This window comes from Megascapheus bottae, chromosome 25 (assembly GCF_031878675.1).
Source record: "Megascapheus bottae isolate mThoBot1 chromosome 25, mThoBot2.hap1, whole genome shotgun sequence".
NCBI classification, from domain to species: domain Eukaryota; kingdom Metazoa; phylum Chordata; class Mammalia; order Rodentia; family Geomyidae; genus Megascapheus; species Megascapheus bottae.
Window position 1 is genome coordinate 24,658,719 of NC_143533.1, and position 19,219 is coordinate 24,677,937.

The 19,219-nt window shown below is 45.3% G+C and overlaps 1 protein-coding gene across 2 annotated transcripts in view; it reads right to left on the reverse strand.

Annotated features, from left to right (window-relative positions):
- Positions 1-853: 853 nt before the first annotated feature.
- Positions 854-19,219, reverse strand: part of Cdin1 (CDAN1 interacting nuclease 1) — an 84,017-nt gene continuing 65,651 nt past the window's right edge. Inside the window, exons 4-9 of one of the 2 annotated variants that reach the window (XM_090318639.1) lie at positions 15,464-15,543; positions 15,055-15,104; positions 11,572-11,639; positions 4,021-4,086; positions 3,346-3,451; positions 854-2,792 (exon numbers count right to left, since the gene is read on the reverse strand). In XM_090318639.1, coding sequence (XP_090174765.1) covers positions 2,663-2,792; positions 3,346-3,451; positions 4,021-4,086; positions 11,572-11,639; positions 15,055-15,104; positions 15,464-15,543 — 500 coding nt within the window. In that variant the 3' untranslated portion in view covers positions 854-2,662. The remainder of the gene's footprint in view (positions 2,793-3,345; positions 3,452-4,020; positions 4,087-11,571; positions 11,640-15,054; positions 15,105-15,463; positions 15,544-19,219) is intronic. The other variant, XM_090318638.1, reaches the window with a different exon arrangement.

Here is a 19,219-nt window from a genome sequence, read left to right on the forward strand (position 1 = left end):
AAGAGTGTGGACAACACAGTTGGCTCGCAGTGCTCTGAACATGTCCCCGGGCTCGGGACGCTTATGAAGAAAAAGGGTCACCAGAACATACACCCCTCGAGGCCAACACTCGATCTGACTCTGATTTCCAAATCCAGGGATTCAAGCATGGTCTAGGTGCACGAGTGAACATGGCAACTTTCCTGTTGATTTTCAGCTGCTGGTTTTGCTTAGATGGCTTTCTCTGCTCAACCATGAGGAACACCATCTAAGCTTCAGGTGCAAAGAGGATTTTAGCTTTACTTGACTAGTTATTCTCATTCCAAAATCATTTCATTATTAGAGACATGGATCCAAATGCTTAAGACGACATTTCTATTACCGTTGCGTTTGGGATCAGAAGTCATCACTGAGTGAGGAGACAAACTATGATGAGTTCCTTGTTAGTTATATTCCAGACATAGACCAAAAAAATGGTACTTTATTATGAGAAAACCCTTTTATGCAAGTACTAAATACAAAGAAAACACTTCCCGCTTCCTCACGGAATATTTGGAGGTTACGCTAGCTAATAACAGTGTCAAGTTTTCTGGATGATAGGATGTCAGTTATCTTGCAACCAGTTCCACTTTCAAAGATGGGAAAGTAAATTATCATAGTTTACCTTTACAGAAGTCCTCTGCAGTGCATTTGCTAATTAGGAGTCAATCTATCTTGTGCTGCCACTGCCGGGCGTTAGGATGCGGCACCAGTGCTTTTGAGGCTTCTGTAATTGAAGGTTTGAGGGAGCGTCTAGCTGAGCACATACTCCCAACTTAAGACAGATGCGACCAGCCTTGTTTTTAACAAGACCAAAATAACTGAAAATCTGTGATTTGCCTAATTGCAGGCTTCCTGAAAGGATCTTAATACAGGAAAAAACTTTGGCCATCCTCTGCAAAATGCCTTCCTCAAGTCTAACTGCTTCTCAGCCCATTCTAAATGCCTCTTCTTCTCTCAAGTTGTCACAGAGGAGAAAAAGCAATCAGCAGACCATTGAGTAAATAACTGATCTTTTAAAAATACTTAAGAGGTAAGAAATGAAGTGAAATCAATGGTTGTGGCAGAGGTATTAGCTTAGCATCGCTTACAGGACAGGAGACTCTCTGGAGCCGAATGTCCAAAAACCTGATAGATGGAATGGGCTCGTGGTCTTTTCAGTAGTGCACTAATGTGAACAGGCCCCTATTTCCTCTGGAGCCATCTCCCCTCACATGCTCACATCCTCCCAGCAGATGAGAAATGGCTTCCCCCTCATTCTCCCTTCCACCCATCAGTAGGGAAGCAGGCTTTAACCTCCAGCTTTGGGTGGTTGCCCTGGCCCCATCAGACTTTTTTTTTTTTTTTTTTTTTTTGCCTTGTTTTTGGCCACCATTTGCTTTCTGGGAGACAAATCCTGCCAAAATTAAGGTCAAGAAAATAACAGATGGCTATCTAAACTAAATGGACAGGAATGTGGGACTGACTGAGAACATCTCCATATCAAAGGAGATGTGGAATGCAAGCTTAACATTTTGTTTGAAAGCTCTATTAAGTCTGTATCATTATTTTGAGCTGAAGTTAAACTCTAGTAAAGGAGGTGGTGATCCATCTTGAAAGCAGGTACTACTTAACCTATTTTTTGAGCAGTAACTTTCAGGTAGGACATTTCCTTCCACGACCATTCAGATTATTTAAAACCAACACAGAGTTCCCCTTATCACAAAATATGCCATAAATGGATAATACCCACTTATCTGGCATTCATTCAAAGAACAGTGTTCAGGGTATTTAAGGCAATAGTAGTCTAAGTAAAAGATTATGTTGGAAAGCGCAGAATATAACATAATCCTATTAGAACCCCACCCACAGGCAACTGTATCAAAGTACCTACCATTCAGACCTCCTCCAGCTATGTCAGCAATCACGGGTTTACCACACATGATAAGACTACTTAATAAAGAGGTAATTCTGGAATTTTAAAGTGAGCACTAAGACCTAGAATTCAAATTACACTCAGTCTTCAGAAAAGACTCAACTGGTACCAGATAAAGGAAGATAGCTTTGTTGAATTAACAATTTACTGATTTTTACAAATTCTTTAATAACCTCAACTTAGGCAATTAAAATCTCTTATCATTGCTCACCCTGTACCATCAAAAATGGTGCTTTCTTTACCATTTCAAACTCTTCGTAAAATTGCTAAAAATCTAAAATTCCATTTGCCACATTACTGCTAATTTGAATAATGGCTGAATAAAGCAGGAAACGCTGAAGCAGCATTGATTTCTAAAACATTTTGCGCTTTCCTCCTCCATCCCTGTAAAGTAAAGCTTGGATGCTACGCGCAATTACACAAGAAAATCAAGAAAGCCATTACGTTCAGCATTTTGTCATGATCACTGTTACCATGGCAAAAAGTAGGCTTAGTTTAGCACAGCTGCTCCAGGCCCCATCGGCTGGCCCTTCAGAAGGCTGCGGTAGGACACAACGCCAGATTCTAGCCTGCCACTGCTCTGACTTTTCCCCAGATGCTACTATCTCCCAACAGTCTTCGCGGGATTACTGCTATCTTGTTTGGGGGGGGGGGGTCTAATGAGGAACACGACTCATCCGGGAAGTTGATCACTAGACTCACCTCTGGTTTCCAGCCACAACACAAAGTCTAGCTGTGGAGGGCACTGGGCATACACTGGGGTAGCACACGGTGGCGAGAAGAGGCACGGAGCTCACACCAGACCGTGGCGTCCCCTCCTGAGGGGTGGGCAAAGGGTGAGATGGAGGTGACCAGACTCCTGGAGGCATGGAAGGGGGGAGGTACTTGATAAAAACCACCTTTGTGAATGGCTGAGCTGGCTGTACTCCTGGAGTGTTGAGTGGAAGAGGGAGGGGAGGCAATGATGTAAGGTACGGTGTTCTCCTCCTTTACATGATCTGGGGGTAAACTGCTTTCTAGGGTCGGAGAGTAAACATAAATTTCGCACCAAAAAGTCCAGTGTGTATATCGTAATATGCACCGAACCTTGCTGTCCATATTTTAAATGTCCCTAATGGACTGACTATGAATAGGAAATAGAAGATAAAATAATTTGAACTTATGCAGAGATTTCTTTTTTTTTTTTTTTTTTTAGTTTTAACAACATGGAGCGGCATTACAAAAGTAGAAATGGTTATTTTTACCTGAAATTAATACACGAATCAAGTCTCTATATAGCTGGAAAAAGAAAAGGCGACTAGCATATTTTTTTTTTAGCAGCTAAACAAAGTGGTTTGTTTGTTGTTGTTGTTGCTAATGAGATTTCAGCTCGGTGTATCGTTTATCTTCAGAGAAAAATGGTAAGGCCTTACCTGTTCCAGTAGCTCCAGAACTGGTCGTGCAGGTAGGCGTGGTGGCTGCATTCATCACCAAATGAAGCTTTGCTTTCAATCCAGTGAATGACGTGTCCTTCTACAGCTAGGGGACAAAGCATGAGTAATGTGCACCAGGGGAAGGGAGGACTGGGAAGGCCGGGCCCACACAGGCCTCCACACTTCACACGCAGGAGGAGAGGTAGGTGCTATAAAACAGCACAGGAGTGTGTTCAGCCCTGCACCATGGAAGATCCCCTCACTGCCTCTTATTCCCACCACGTCCCCCCAAGCCCTCCGCCTTGAACTGACAGAGGGACCCATCAGAAAGGCCAAAGCGAATCTGGCTATCCATACAACTGGGAGAAAAAAAAATTCAAACTTCAGAGAAATGGGTTGAAAATGGCAACCGAAATGTCTTAGGAATATGCTCTCATTGCTAAGATACATGTAAACATTCTCAGGGCCCAGATGACATGGGAGCCTACAATTTTCAGCTATTTTTTTAAAATAATCTTTTCCAACTATTTCACCCTTTTGTTATAATTTTATAAAGCTAATAATCAACTCTGATAACATTTGCTAATCTGAAGACATTTTTTAAAGGAATGGAACCCCCCCCCAAAATACTGATTTTCTCTATAAACAAATGGCTACCAGAGGGTAAGGACTCACCGACTGGTACTTGCAAAATAAAGTCTGGTGTCTTGTCATAACCCTTTGCACGGAGCTGATCTTCATCTACAGGGAGAACAAACACCATTACTTACAACCGTGTGCCATTAACAAGACAGCAACATAATTGCTTTTCTTTCTTAAATATGTGTAAAAATTACTAATGCAGTCACACATGGCTTTCTTATGCGTGCAATGCTGTGTCAGAACAAATGAATTTCCCTCTCAAACCTGAAGCACAGTCACAAAAAATGCTTTTTTTTGTCCCCTTTGCGTTTTTTTGTATTTATTATAAACATCATTATTCTAAGCTGTCATTAGCTATCTCTTTTTTTTGTAATTGAAAATACTCAAAATAAAGAAATAAACTTACTGATTGAAAGAAAGGGATTTTACCCCCACATCCTTCAATTTCCATTGTTATCAGCCAAAGCTGACAATTTCTAGTAAGTCACAAGCAGAGGCCTATACAATTATGAAATAAATGCTTTCACTAAAGCAATTAACCAAGTTTAGATTCAATTAGTTAAACTATCGCTATATACAAGAAAAGGACAGGACAATGAAAACACCACAGAGAATTAAGTCCTTTGGTTTGCTACGGTTTCTGGCATTTGTAAGGGCTATACAGCTAACAATATGGAATATTGAAAAAGTAAACAGCTTTAAGGATTATCTCCCCCACCCCCACAAAAAAATTGTTCAATTTCTTGATCTTTTGAAGGAACAGAGAATCATCTGAAAAGAAAGTGAAAGCTTGACCAAGTTGGAAAAACTTGCTCGATTAAAAAAGAGGAAAAAAGGAGCCTCCACTATTGTTTAAATGCCGCCCTTGAGTTGTAAGAGCCTTAAAGAGACGGGAGCTCTCCATTAGTTTGGAGTGACCTGGTCATTCAATTCCAGACATGGCTCTCTGTCTTCACCCAACCTCAACTAATGGCCTAACCACGTAACAAGGAAGGCTGTGTGGTCCTCTGCCACCACTGGGCTGTGGACACAGCCAGGCCTCCCGTTTGCCTCCCCACATCACCTCTGATGAGAATTAATGGCCCTTCTCTGGGACTGGTAACCTATTTCCAATCCATTCGTCAGCCCCAGACACTGGTTACATGGCCAATGCTCAGAAACTCTGCTTCAGAACACTTGGGTGTACATCAGCATTTTAAACGTGAATAACCTTTTAATAACAAGATACACAGTTAATGTACACATTTATGTTGAATTCTGATAAGAATCAGTATCTAGATTGAAGGATTAATGCCAGAATTTGGAACAATAGTCCCTCTGACATTTAAAAAAAATTCAAGCTAACTGGTGAGATAATAAAATACAAATTATTTAAAACATGAGAATTTGGAAATCAGGCCGATGGAAGAAGAATAGAATTCTTCTACCTTCGAGTGTATTCAGACCATAATGAGCATGTTTAATGGAAAGGTTTTTATGAAGGGCAACCCAGGTGACTGGAGCTGGTGTTTTAGAGGTGATGAGCAGATTTAAAAGCTGAGTTGACATTAAAAAAGATGAATTAATATTTTATTAAAACTATCCTAGTTTGTTCTGCCTTTGCAGATGCTAACAACAACAAAAAATGACTATGCTTCTGACGGCAGCTCGAAACAAAATTTCAAAGGTTACCAAGCAATCCAAATACACTCAGTAAAATCCATTTAAAAGCAGATGCACATTCCCATATCTGGCACCAGAATGACAAATACAACCAAATCAGAACTGCAGGACCCATGTCCCCACGCCTGACCACTAAGTACCACGTGAGCAAAGAGACTGTCAAAGTACCGCACACGCGGGTCGGTAGGGTTTGTCTGTGTCTGTCTCCCTCTCATCACACACACACACACACACACTCACACACAGAGATGTTTTCTCTCTCTCTCCCTTCCGCTGTCCAACTGCAGCCAGACTCGAAAGACAGCATGTGAACCCGCATATCAGCACCCGTGTTCTTACAATGAACCTCTAAATCCCGCTCACCTACTCTTTTTCGACTTTATCATTAAGTTGCCCAGGCCTGTCTTCTGAGAGTCTTGGGGTTTTGTTGCTGTTGTTGTTGTTGTTGGTGGTGGTGGTCCTGGGACCTGAACTCAGGGTCTACATGTTAAACTTTTTTTGCTCCAGGCTAGCATGCTAGTACTTGAACCATCACTCCAATTTGGGCTTTTAGACGATTAAGTGGAGATAAGAGTATCATATGCTTTCTTGCCAGGGCTGGCTGTGAACCACCATTCTAGATCTCAGCCTCTTGCGTAGCTAGGATTACAGGCTGAGGCACTGGTGCCCGGCTTTGAAGGTAGTTTTAGAATTATACATGCATAAAGAACGCTGTGAACATCTAATTTCTCTAGCCTCTGAACTACTCTCTCCTCCAAATACTTAAAATATCCAAAGCAATTAAGTACTAATTATACAACTTTTTTTTTTCAAATAAAGGGGTGATTTTGAGTCAGAGAAGAAAACACATCTGAAACTAGTTAACATATACTTAAGAATTACAGGGGGTATGAAGATACTAAGGAAAGATTTCTTTTTTGTTGTTCTGTTTTATTTAAAGCTTTACAAATTTAAGAAATACCAAGATTCAAAAAGAATCTATGCAAAGTCCTAGGTCACAGCTTTTAAAAAAGGGAAAATCCAATGTGTCTTTCATCTATGAATTTGTCAAGTTTCCTGAAACAGATTAAATAAAATACACAGTGTGCATGATATAAAAAGTCCCTTTCACAACATTCCTCAAAAGACTAAACGTACAGCTTCCCCTATGACCCAGCAATTCCACTCCTTGGCATTTACCCCAACGTCCAGAAACAAGGGCATACTAAAGCCACTAGCACAACAATGTCCATTGCAGCATTAGTTACCATAGCAAAGATATGGAACCAACCCAGATGCCTGTCAGTAGGTGAATGGATCAAGAAGATGTGGTACTTAGACACAATGGAATTCTATGCTGCCATCAGAAAGAACGACATCGCTCCATTTGTAAGGAAATGAAAAGATTTTGAAAAAAATCATATTAGGTGAAATAAACCAGCCCCAAAGGAACATAGGCTCAACAGATTGCCTCATTTGTAATAATTAGAGCACATCTAGGACTCTCCTAGCACAGGATTACAATAGCTCAAAACCTAGGTACATAATGTCATTCAGGATAAGACTAAATGAAAGGATCTCTAGGATATGGAAACGAGGTGTATCTTGTGGGATTGTTGTTCTTAATGTTCTGTGTTATTTCTCTTCTCCTTTTCTGCCCTTTGGGTAATCTCATATTGTTACTGTATCTGACCTTGTTACCTGATATATTGTATATACATGTATTTGTTTATTTGAAATAGGAAAGGGAAGGGGGGGAAAAAGATGATTGGGAGGGAGGGAAATGGGGACAAAAACATGAGAAGGGGTATCAATGTGTGAGAAGTAACGCACCTACCACCTGATGAATGTAACTGTTGCCCCTCTATATATTACCCTGACAATAAAAAAGAAAACATGTTTAAAAAGTCCCTGTCAGCACCTGTGTATCTTTACTAAGTTGAGGGACAGCAATAGCTTATTTCTGAGCCCCAATTAAAACGAGTGTATGTTTCCCACACTGGTATGTTGTTTGCATTGTATTTTCCCCCAAAACTTGGCCTTATTCAGTACTTGGAGCTGTGACCTTTGTTCCACTGTTTTCCACTTAGAAAATCGGTACGAGTGGATGCCATGAGGAACTTACCTGTGCCGAGGTAAGCAGGGAAGACCTGTGTCACATGGAGACAGGGGCGCACACAAATGAAATCTTTACAGAACCCCAAATTTCATTACGACCATTCGTTTCGACCTCTTCCCCCGAAGCCTCTTATCAAAGCCACTAATAAGGACCACAACTGACTGCTCTGACCTCGTCCTCCGCTTTTGTCTTTAGGGGACAATACCAGGGAAAACTGAAGGGCTCTAACGACAGGAAAGAAATGGAGGTCAAGAAGCTGGAGAAGTAAGAAGAAGCCGCTAGGCAGCTGGTCCCTGCTGGCTGGTGGCTGCACACGGGACAGTTAGTTGCATCAAAAAAGTAAGGCTCTTCTGTACTTCAAACCAATCATTTGAATTCCTTCAGGTTTCATGCTCTAACTAAAAGGGCACATCCACATCATAGAGTAAGAAGACTCAGAAGGAGACAGCTACTGGGAGGGCGTGAGCTGAGATTCAAGGCCCGAGGCCAAGTCCTTCCAAGAACAAAACTCAAGGGCATCAGAGCCTGTTCCAAATCCAGAATTCAGGCAAACTTTTAGATCTGAGCTGCATGTAACTGCGGTCACTCCTGTCCAATCTCTCTGTGGGGCCAGCTCCCTCCATGAGCCAGCGGCCAGCTAGAGAGGCGTGGTAACAGCTGTGTGGCATGAAAAAGGATGGAGAGCAAGAGTGGCCCGAGTACACATGGTTGTGCGTGTCACAACCACACAGGAGCAGGGGGTCAGCCCAGCAACTGCAGCCCCTGGTGTATTCCGCTCACAGGGAGCGAGGCCCGGCCTGCGGCCTGGTCACTCTGTGAGGACAGTGAGTTCCCATTCTGGCACTGTGGCTACAGTGGGTGCAATGCCATGACCCCATCCACAGAGCCGGGAGTTAGCTCACCACACCCTTCCCGTGGTGATATTGGACAATAGCTCCCTGCGGCAAAAAGAGGCCAAAATTTCCTTGGGATTTCTAACTGTGGCAGACCAGCTACTGCCAGTAATCCAGAGAAGGAAACCAGCACAGAAAGGTGTGTGTCCAGTGAGACAGAAAGACACAGACGGCCTTGTTTTGTCTCCTAGATTCCAGAGGCAACACAAGGAAGTCTGTCACTCCATCTTTGTACACGTGTATCCAGATCACTCAGTTCTTAATCTCTCCCTCCCTCCCTCCCTCCCTCCCTCCCTCCCTCATGTGTGTGTGTGTACAATGTTGCTCTGCCACTAACAATCAAAGCAGCTGTAAAATATGACTGGTGTGAGGAAGGCCGCTGGTGAGCCATCACAATGGCCTGGCTGGCACCAGGGAGCCTGAGGCCAGCAGCAGGCTGACTGCGAGAAACACACACGGTCACAGCGGAGGAATCTTATCTTCTGAAAACACCCAGTGTGTCTGGCTCTCTGCCCTGCATCCGGGGAAAAGCATGCACAAGTCTCCTTGGCGAAGGGGAATAAGCAGTGGCTTCCATCCCGAAATTCCTCCATAGCACCAGTGCCCCCCCCCCCCCCCCCGCCTAGTGTCATGACCCAGTTTCTCTTATTCTTACCCGCTGGTTAGGCAGGAATGCAAACAGCTGATTGGGCATGAGACCCCCAGCACACTTCACGTCTAGCCTGTCTACTAACATCAGCACGTAAACGATCTTAGCATGCGATGCCTATCCACTCCAGCTGCCCCCTGAGGACCTCAAGTGGTCGCTGCCTCCCAGCCCGGTGCACTAAGCAGAGGGTACAAGTTAGCACTTGAGAGGTACAAAGGGAAAGAAAGAATCTGATAGCAGATGTAACGCTGCCGTGAATTCCGCCTGGCCCCGGGTTCAAGGCGCTGGCATCTCCTGGTAGCTCACCTGCTGACCCCTCAAGATGGACGCTCAAGCCATTAGCCTTGGAAAGAATTACCAAGTGACACGTACACATGCTTAAATTTCCCGGATTCAAGTTTCTAAAGTGTCCATCATCTTTAATGATGTCCGCCCGGAGCAAGTACTCACAAGGTGGTGAGTTCAAAGCCGACATCGTTCAAGTGCAAGTGGCAGAGGCCCTGGGGAAGGGGGCAGAGGAGAGGAGCGCGTCCAGACCTCCCCGGGCCAGCGCAGGTGGGAAGCCTGGCTATTGGGCTTCAGCATGGAGCCCGCCCTTGTGTTCACGGGCTGAATCAAAGCACCAGGATCACAGCCCAGCATTTTCAAAGCGAGCGCCGCCTGCTAAGTGACAAAGATCCAAACTCTCGCTGGAGCAGACCTGGCAGAGGCACAGGACAGCGGGCGTATCTGGCTAGGAAGACGGCTCGAGTCACTCCTCGTGGCCACCGGTCTTATGTTTGGCTTAGGGCCAGCCTGGACTGTGAGCCTCTACTTGTGCTTCTCTGCTAGACGGGATCTCGAGCCGCTACACCCAGCTTGGCTGTTGAGATGGGAGCTGCCACTACCGTTTTGCCCAGCTGCCCTGAAGCCACAAACTTGCTGACCTCTGTCTGCCCTTCAGCGTTGCTGGGATTGCAGGTCTAGGTCACCATGTGTGACAGTTTTACAGTCGGTGACATCCAGATCAGAACAGGGTCGTTTCTGGCATGTAGTCGCAAGGACGCATTTTTCTATCGTACAGGCCTGTACTGCAGGCATTAGCATGAAATTCCAGAGAGCACAAGATTAGGGAAAAGGAGTTTTCCTTTCCTCTTCTAGGGACAAGAGAGGTCGGGAAAAATGCAACAGGCAGGGTATTAGAACTTGTAAAGTATTTTAGAGGACGTTACAATCTGTTTAAAAGGATTCACACACAAACACAAGATGTGAAATAACTCTCGCGGGGTAGGCTGTGAGCGACTGCCCACTTCATATTTTGTTACATTTATAAAAACCAGTTTGCTTCCTTGCCTCACTTTTTTCCATAGGCAAAGGCAGTTGTCCTGAGGGAAACAACGTTTTGCCTCCATGTGCTTAAATTTACCACAGTAATTGGAAAACACTGCGCTAACGTATCACCCTTTTTATGCCTATTAGAGAATATTTACGGTACCTGAACTCCGAAGGATCGACGGTCCTACACCACATCCACCCGCACTCACGGTTCGCTCATGAAAACACAGAGCCCAGGACCCGAGAGAGGCGACTGCAGCGCAGTGCTCGACGGACCCCCTTTTCCTTTCTCGTCCCAGGGTCACACCACACAGACCCTCCGATGTCCCCTGAGGACCCTGCACGGCACGACACTCAGAATGGAGAACAGCAATCTGCTGGCTGCAGGGAGGAACGGTGCTCGGTCCTGGGCGCTTTCATCCGTCATGCTTACGACGTGTTGGAAGAAACAGCCATGGTGACTGCACGCTGGCCCAGACACAGGCGAGCACACGCTACTGTGAAAAGTTATGCTAGACCTACAATTTCAATGACTGTTTGTACACAAACAATAAAAAAATTGTTTTGTCTTTAAGTAAAAGGACTCTTGCACGCGAGAGTGGCATACCTGCCACGGACTTTTCTAGCCGGTCTTTTTCAAATAGAAAACATTTTCCAGGCAACATTTCTATGTTTCGTTCTCTCACAAGGCCTGGAGTATGGCTAACATCTCAGGACACCAAAAGGTAATGCTTCAACAGATATGAATGCATTTTTCAGCCATTTATCCTATAAAGCATTCATTGCGAGCCCATGCATGCACTGTTTGTCGGGATTCGGCCCTGCAGCTCCTGCTCGGTTCTAAATCCAGGAGCAGCGAGTGTGCTCCCTTCCTCCAGTACAGGCTCACGGCAACCGCAGGTGGGACAGGTAAACGCCAGTGCTGAGGGCCGGAGCCACCCCAGGGGAGCGAAGTGGGCGGCACTTACCCAGGAAGGACAGGTTCCTCTCCAGAAGCAAGTCTCTCAGGAGGACCTCATGCTCGTGACCAATGGCACTGGGGAGTTTTATTAAGGAAGGAAGCACAGACAGAAGTACATTCTCCAGAAATACTACCGTCAGGGTCTCCCCTTTGGGATACGACGGGCACATCGTGACAATCCCCGCCATCTCCCCCTTCAGCCTACGTCGTGGAGAAATGAGATTCCCACATCCTTCCCTGCGTTTGACTGAGGCCATGTGAATTGTTGCCATAAAGGTGATATACAAAGGGGGTCCTGTTTCATAAGCCAGGTAAGGATTGTGTTTCTTTTTGGACAGTGTCACCCCTTCCTCCCTCTCTCCCAGATTCTCCCGTCCTTCCCCACCTGCACGTTGTACAGTTTGTTTTCAACATGGCATCCAGCCTGCATTTGTCGACCCCTTGTCCCTCCATTTCTTTTGTCGGCCATGGGACTTGAACTCAGGGCCTGAATGCCGTCCCTGAGCCTTTCACTCAAGGGTAGTGCTCTACCACTTGGAGACACCCTGGGGTTTTGAGTGGTTTGTCGGAGGGAAGAGTCTCATGGACCTTCCTTCTCAGGCTGGCTTCCAACCTCCGGTCTGAGCTTCCTGAGTAGCGAGGGTTACAGGCAAAAGACCAAAAGAAGCAAGAACACCTTATGCTAGGAACTGGTCTCCTCAACCTTCCCTCCTGTGCAGTGGGCTTTTTAAGGTAATTCTAACTGGAAATAAAACACAAGGCTTCACCCAGAACCCGAGAACATCTGATAAAGAACCCTCGGTGGTCCCTCACGTCCTCCGAGCTCGCGCTCGTATTGTGAATTATTGACATCTAAAATGTGGAACCATGAAATGGAGGTTACCGATGGCTCAGGAATGAAACCCACAGCCCCGGAAGCTTCCTGAAGCAGCCCATTATGGCTCTTTGCTTGCCTGGGTCGGCCCTCGACTAATGGCTCGGCCCCACGCCTCCCCCTGGAAAGGTGAGGCATGGCTCTCCCACCTGAGGGGGGAGGCACGGCTGGGCACGGCCGGGCACGGCCATGAGGGAATTCACGCAGCAGACCCCACAGGGCAGAGAACATGCCGGCGTTCTGTCACTGCTTTGCTGGGTATGGAATCTCTCCACCAGTGACCAGCTGACTCCACGCACACAACGGCCTGCAGGGCACACTTCCCAGTGGTGGAAAAAATTTCTGTAGCTCCTGCAATAGATGGATGTGCCTTTTCACTCACAGGGGAAACCAGTCAATCTTCTTCAGTGTGAAATGCAGTAATTCCTATGGCTTCATCAAAGAGACATTTTTGTAAGTGTATTTACATTATGCAAAACTGCTATGGCTTCAATACAAAGATAAAATCAGTTTCTCTGTAAACATTCTAGCCTGTTTTATTCTGCATGATAAAAAGAACCACCAATTTGAAATTTGGGGAAGATAGACTTCTTGATTATGCTTTGTTTGCTATATAAACACATAAAATGCAAGATGTAGAAAATAAAGCTTATAAAAGCAGTAACTTCACTGGCAAAAATTATAATCTAGTCGGGCCGGTGAATGCAATTTATAGAGATGCATCCTTTTATCAACTGAAATCATACACTACATTAAATTCTACTGGCAATAGTACAACCAGAAGAGGAAGGTACATGCTGTAAAAAAATAAAAATAAAAATAAATAATAATATGGGAAATACTCTCCACAGAACTTAAAATGCTGCACAAGCAGAACACTTAGACCCTGTAAGAATATCTATTACTGACATAAGCTGTGACCATGGGCAAAACTTGTAAATAACCTCAGAAGCCATTTCTTCGCCAACAATCTGACAATCTAGTTTCCCGTAAGCGTCTCAACTATTACTGAAAAATAGCCTCCCGGCATTTACAAAGCCGTTGACTTCATACTGTAGGCCATGCATATATAATTAGCTAGTTATATTTAAAATCAATATGCAATCCTTCAAAAGACATTATGCTTTTAAAACCTTAACGTTAAATTGATTTTTAACTATTTTATGTGCTTTAAAATTAACATGTAATTCAGCCCTAGATACTGAGATAGTGTTAGCTGCTAAGTGAATGTGCTAAACTTTATCACGGTAGCAACATGAGGTTGGCACTCCCACAATTTTTAACACTGGCATTAATTTTCAACTGAAAATAGAAGTGCAGCTTCACTTTAGCATAGTAAAAAGGCAAGCTCGTGACAATATCAAATTTGAGCTAGGTTAGGGGAACAAAGAGATAAAGTATATGTGTGTATATATGGCTATATCACAGGTTCTGAATAGTTTTGCAAGAAGGCACTGTTAAAAGATCATTTTCAAATATTTTCTGTAGGAAAGAAAGTATTTTTCTTATTAAAGTTTTTGAAGCAGGTGTGCAGTACTGACTTATATTCCCAGCATTTGAGAGGCAGAGGCAGAAAAATCAAGGCTAACCTAAGCTACATGGTGAGTCTCTACCTCCAAAAAAAAAATTTTTTTATCTGGCCCCAGACCTCTGTGAAACAGGACTTATAGAAGAAATGCACACACCCCGGTATACATACACATGTGTACGTATACACATTTAACTCACAAGAAATGTCCGATAAAAGCCTGACTGGGAACCACTGAGTCACACGGGCTACGGTGCCATCCACACTGACAAAACCTAGCCGGGATGGACGTGAGCGTAAGAAAAGGTGCCAGACTCGGGCTTATCACCATTAGAAATCGCTAATTATCACCGAAATGGTCGTTTTAGTCAATATTCTCACTGTTGCCACAACACTACTAAAATATTAATCGCGTCTGCTTTATCATGCAGCATCACCCGATCCTGCAAGAAGCAAACATAACTAACTGGACAGAGCAATGACTGGGTAGCTGCTTTTGCAGCCTTAAAAATTGGATCCCAGGAAAACATTAGTCCTATTTTCCTGAAAATGGTTATTCGCGATCCAAAAACCTGCACAGGCTGTAATCGGCGTAGAAGCGGTGAGACTCTCCTGCCCTTTAAAACGCAATGACCTCAGGAGGCAGTTGGGTAACATTACCCCTGAACCCCAGGCCTCACATGTATTCTACCACTCTTGACAGAAGCAGGCTCGTTTCCTGTGGAACTTGGTTATATTTTCTAAAAACAGTCAAGGGAACACTTACATTCCAAGGCCTCTGCACCTCTGCACCTTTAACCTCATCGCAAGCCAGTTCATTTGCCACCAGTGTGTGTGCGCGTGTGTGTGTGTGTGTGCGTGCGCGCACGCAGGCACACACTGCTGAACTAACACCTTCCTGGAGCCTGTCTGGATTTTCCTAGGCTATGAAGGATGGTCTGCCATGACCCTCCAGCAGATTGCATGTAAAATGGAAGAGTATGAGATGTGTTTTGTGAAGCAGAACTTCGTGTCAGGTTGAAGCTAGACACATCTCCACTGAGTCTGCGCTTGTCAACTGAACACCTAACGTTTTATGGGAAGGATACTGTTTGATGCAGTCCACCAGTGGTCCGTAACAGCAGTCATTCACAATGCACTGCAGACAAAGAAAGAGAAGGTGTGTGGGGGGGGAGAGGAGGGGCAGATCACACAAACTACCATCCTAAAAGCAGCCATCAGTTTTCTTCCTCCGAAACCCACCCCCCAAAAAAGGAAAGTGATCAGAAAGCTACTCACATTTAATCACAGAAAACAAAAATTACGTGCTCTTTATTTACCAGGAAAGCAAGCTAGTGAAAAGCGAAACGCTCTTCTGGCAAATATTGCGTTGCCATTTATGGTGCACCCTGACCTCGGTGATGGTTTATGATGACAACAATTAAACGAGATTTCAAATCCTTTACCCAGGTAGGCAGATAACAGCACCGCCACTGCACACGTTCAAGGTGCTGATACCTGATAGACCTGATTGGCCAGAACTCCATCTGGAATCTGAGAAGGGTCCCGCAGCATACTGGTTATAACAGACTTAGAGGCTGTGAAGAAAAGAAGAAAGGAAGTGAAGTATCAGCAGGCAATCAGCATACTTTTAATTCAACATGAAAAATCACATATACTTACATATATCTACACAGGAAAACAAAAACATTATGGACACTAAGCACTTCTCCGTTTTTAAAAAATCCAATCAAATCAAATCCAAGGGAAGCTTTTAATTAGACCATTTGGCCAAGATTATAAACCACATTGCCAGATTTGAGGATGACCTAATTTTTCCAAGGTAAATTAATAAGCACAGACCTAAAGCATATGTCTACCTGAAGATAAATTAGCTTTGCAAAAGTCCACATGGTAAGTAATAATAATAATTTTTAAAAAACAATAAAGCGAAAGCAATCGGGAAATGAAGACTCTACTTTTCACAGGGTGATAGTTTCTAATCAAGCACATGCCCAGCAGATCTTAGCGCACAGGCATGTCCATTTTCAAGCCCTCAGTGATGGCAATAAAGTAACTCCCGGCCACTGCTAAACACCAAACCGAGCTCTCCGGTCCCTTTCACAGGAGAGGCAAGGAGGCTGAGAGCTGGCTGTGGAGGAGTGCGTGTGTGTGTGCACAGATGGTCTAACCAGCAGATTTAGGCCATGTGATCTTGATCAAGTGTGGTAATTTTTTTTTTTTTTGGTGGGTCATGGGGCTTGAACTCTGGGCCTGGGCGCTGTCCCTGAGCTCTTCAGCTCAAGGCTACTGCCCTACCCTTGAGCCAAGCCCCACTTCCCATTTTCTAGAGGTTAATTGGAGATGGGAGGCTCAGGTCCAGTAGGAGGGAGGAGTCGAAGGCACAGCCAAGTTGGGCCAGCCTGACCGTCAAGGTACCAAATCCCAGACATGTGGCAAAATGGCTTAGGATCTGACCCACACAAACACAAACTAGATTCACACGATTTATTGATATAATTAAGAAAATGGACACAGGTCGTGGATCTACATCGTTCAGAAACTGAGATCATCTTCGGTTTAACATATCACTAAGTTCTTTATCAAGTTCATTGACAAACTCTGACACAGTTGATAATTATCAGGAAATGCTGTAGAAATAAGCAAAATGCATTTCACTCACTTAGCACAGCACTGTTTGTATAAAAGATGTAAATTTTAGCGACTGCCGAAGTTAAGCCACCCAACTATATGCTAACAGCAATCTTTACAGACGAGGCAGTCAGCGGTAAACGTGTGGAGCGGCTGTCCTGAGATCCCCCCCTCACCACCACCAGCGGGCCTTCCTCCCTTCCTCTTCCTCAGGCAGCTCCCCTGCACTGCAGTTTGCCCCACACCCTCCTCTGCAGGAAAGCAGGGTTACCTGAGCTTCGCCCCAAGCTGCCTTCCCAAGCAACTTCTTAGGTGAGTCTCCAGAGAAAACAGCTAACACAGCATTTTGTTAACATTTAAGGAATCGTAGGAACCAGCTCAAACCTCAGCATTGGCTTCACTTCATAAACTTAGGGCCGCTGCCAACTCTTTCTCGACAGGAATTACCACGGGTAAGTGGAACAAACCCTGAAACGGGAGAGCATCCGCGAATAAGGGGCGGCATGGCAGAAACGTGCTAAGGAGATAATGATCTGCCTCGTAAACTTGCTTCGTCTCCCATGCTCGCTGGAAAGCCTGGCTGGCTGGAGGAGAGGTCCACACGGCGGTCACGGTCCCTGAGCACAGCTGGCTGCCACCCACCCGCAGAGGGCCATACCAGACACAGCCCCACGTTACCCACGGTGCCAGGCGGGCCACCCGGCACAGCACGTGCTCCTGCGAGCGGGTCACGGGCTCAGCGCAAACCACCCCACCCGTGTGAAGAAAGCCCCAACGGGCTACGCAAATTCAGCATTCAATCACCACACAAATGGTCTCCTCCGACAAGAGCCACGGTATGCTTGGACATGAGAAAAGAAGGTCGTTCGCTTTCAGGGGGAGAAAGGGAAGCAAGAGGGAAGAAAAAGGGTGGTAATCGATTGACTGTCTTCCCCATGTAAATTTGCAATGGTGTGTGTGTCGGGATTAAGAACCTAGCCATCAACATTCTGAAGTGTTCCATGTGGAGAAGGAACTGGGAAGCAAAAGAGGCTACGTAAACCAGAATCGTAAGAACTACCCACTGGCTTCACATTCATCTCATTCTATGTTTCATTTTTCTGGAAACTCTGGAGTTTGAACTCGGGGCCTTAAGCCTACACGCCAGGTGCAGTATCATGGGAGCCACTTTTGGTCCTTTTGCTTCAGTGTTTTTCCTTGGGTTTCTCCTGCTTGAGGCATCATCATCCCACCCCTACTTCCTGCCCTGCCGAGGTCACCAGCTCACTCCATGCCCAGATTACTTGTGGAATTGAGGCCTCAAGACTACCTTTTTTGCCTGGGCGGGCTGGCCTCAAACTGTGATCCTTCCAATTTCCACCTCCCAACTAGCTCAGACTACACCTGGCCTTCTCCTTCATTTAAAACTTAAATGGTTTTCTGTTTCTCTGCCTTTCCCATGAGGAGAGAAAGCTCTGGTATTTGTCTTTGTCATGAAAATGTAGCTTATTATCAAGAGCTCATTTTGCTATGTAGTGGAATTTCTGCACCACCTTTCACAAAATAAGTCCAGGGAAAAGTTGTTTGTTTTTGTTTTTGAAGGCATCAAAAGGAGGATAGCTCAAACAGAAGAAAGAATCACTGAGCTCAAAGACTGGCTATTTGAAAACACAGTCGGGGCACTAGAAATAAAAAGAAACAAAGAAGCTCCCAGAAACTTTGGGACATTATGATAAAGGCAAATACGTGCATTACTAGAACTCACAAAAAGACTTGAGAATGCCAAACTGATCATAGAAACAGTGTGGCCAGGTATGGCGGCTCATGCTCATAATCCCAGCTATTCTGGAAGCAGAGATGGGAGGTTTGACATCTGAGGTGAGCCCAAGCACAAGTGGTAAAGAGAAGAAAGAAAAGAATGTAAGGCCAAGCGAATCAGACCATGGTTCCTACCTGCAATCCCCCAGGCTAGCACATGCAGAAAACTCGCCCAGACACACAAACATCCAGATACAAGGAGGCTCAAAGTCACTGCTCAGATTTGACTCAACCAAGTCTACCCCTAGACATGTCATAATGAAAGCTGGGACAGCTGTGGGAGAAAAGATGCAAACAACACACCAGAGAGCCCTCGTGCTCTCACCACAGGCTTCCCAGCAGGGAGCACGTGAAGGGTCGCAGTTCTCACGGAAAAAGAGCCTTCCACCCATCGGTACTGGACTCCGTTAGTCACCGAAGAGAGGATCCCCCACACAGCCAGTCCCAGAAGAGGAACCACGGCTTGCTGGCCCGCGTGGAAGTCCAGGTGGGTATCCAGCTGCAACGGAGACCAAACGGAGGTCCCCAAGCAGGGGTGCTGAATCCTGGGTCCCAGACACGTGACCAGGACATACAGCCAATGCAGCCTGCTGGGCAGGAAGACTGGAGGACAAAGGCCGGCATAAAGTAGGGATGGACGGGCGCTGGACGCCGGTGTGTCCCTCGCTGGTGACCCTTCCCCATCCTAATCCTCCAGGGCACACGCGTGCACACGTGTACACACACGTGCACACACACGTGCATACACACATGCACAAGTGCACACGCACGCATCCATGTGCGTGCACGCATGCACGTGCACACAGGCACACACAACACACGCAC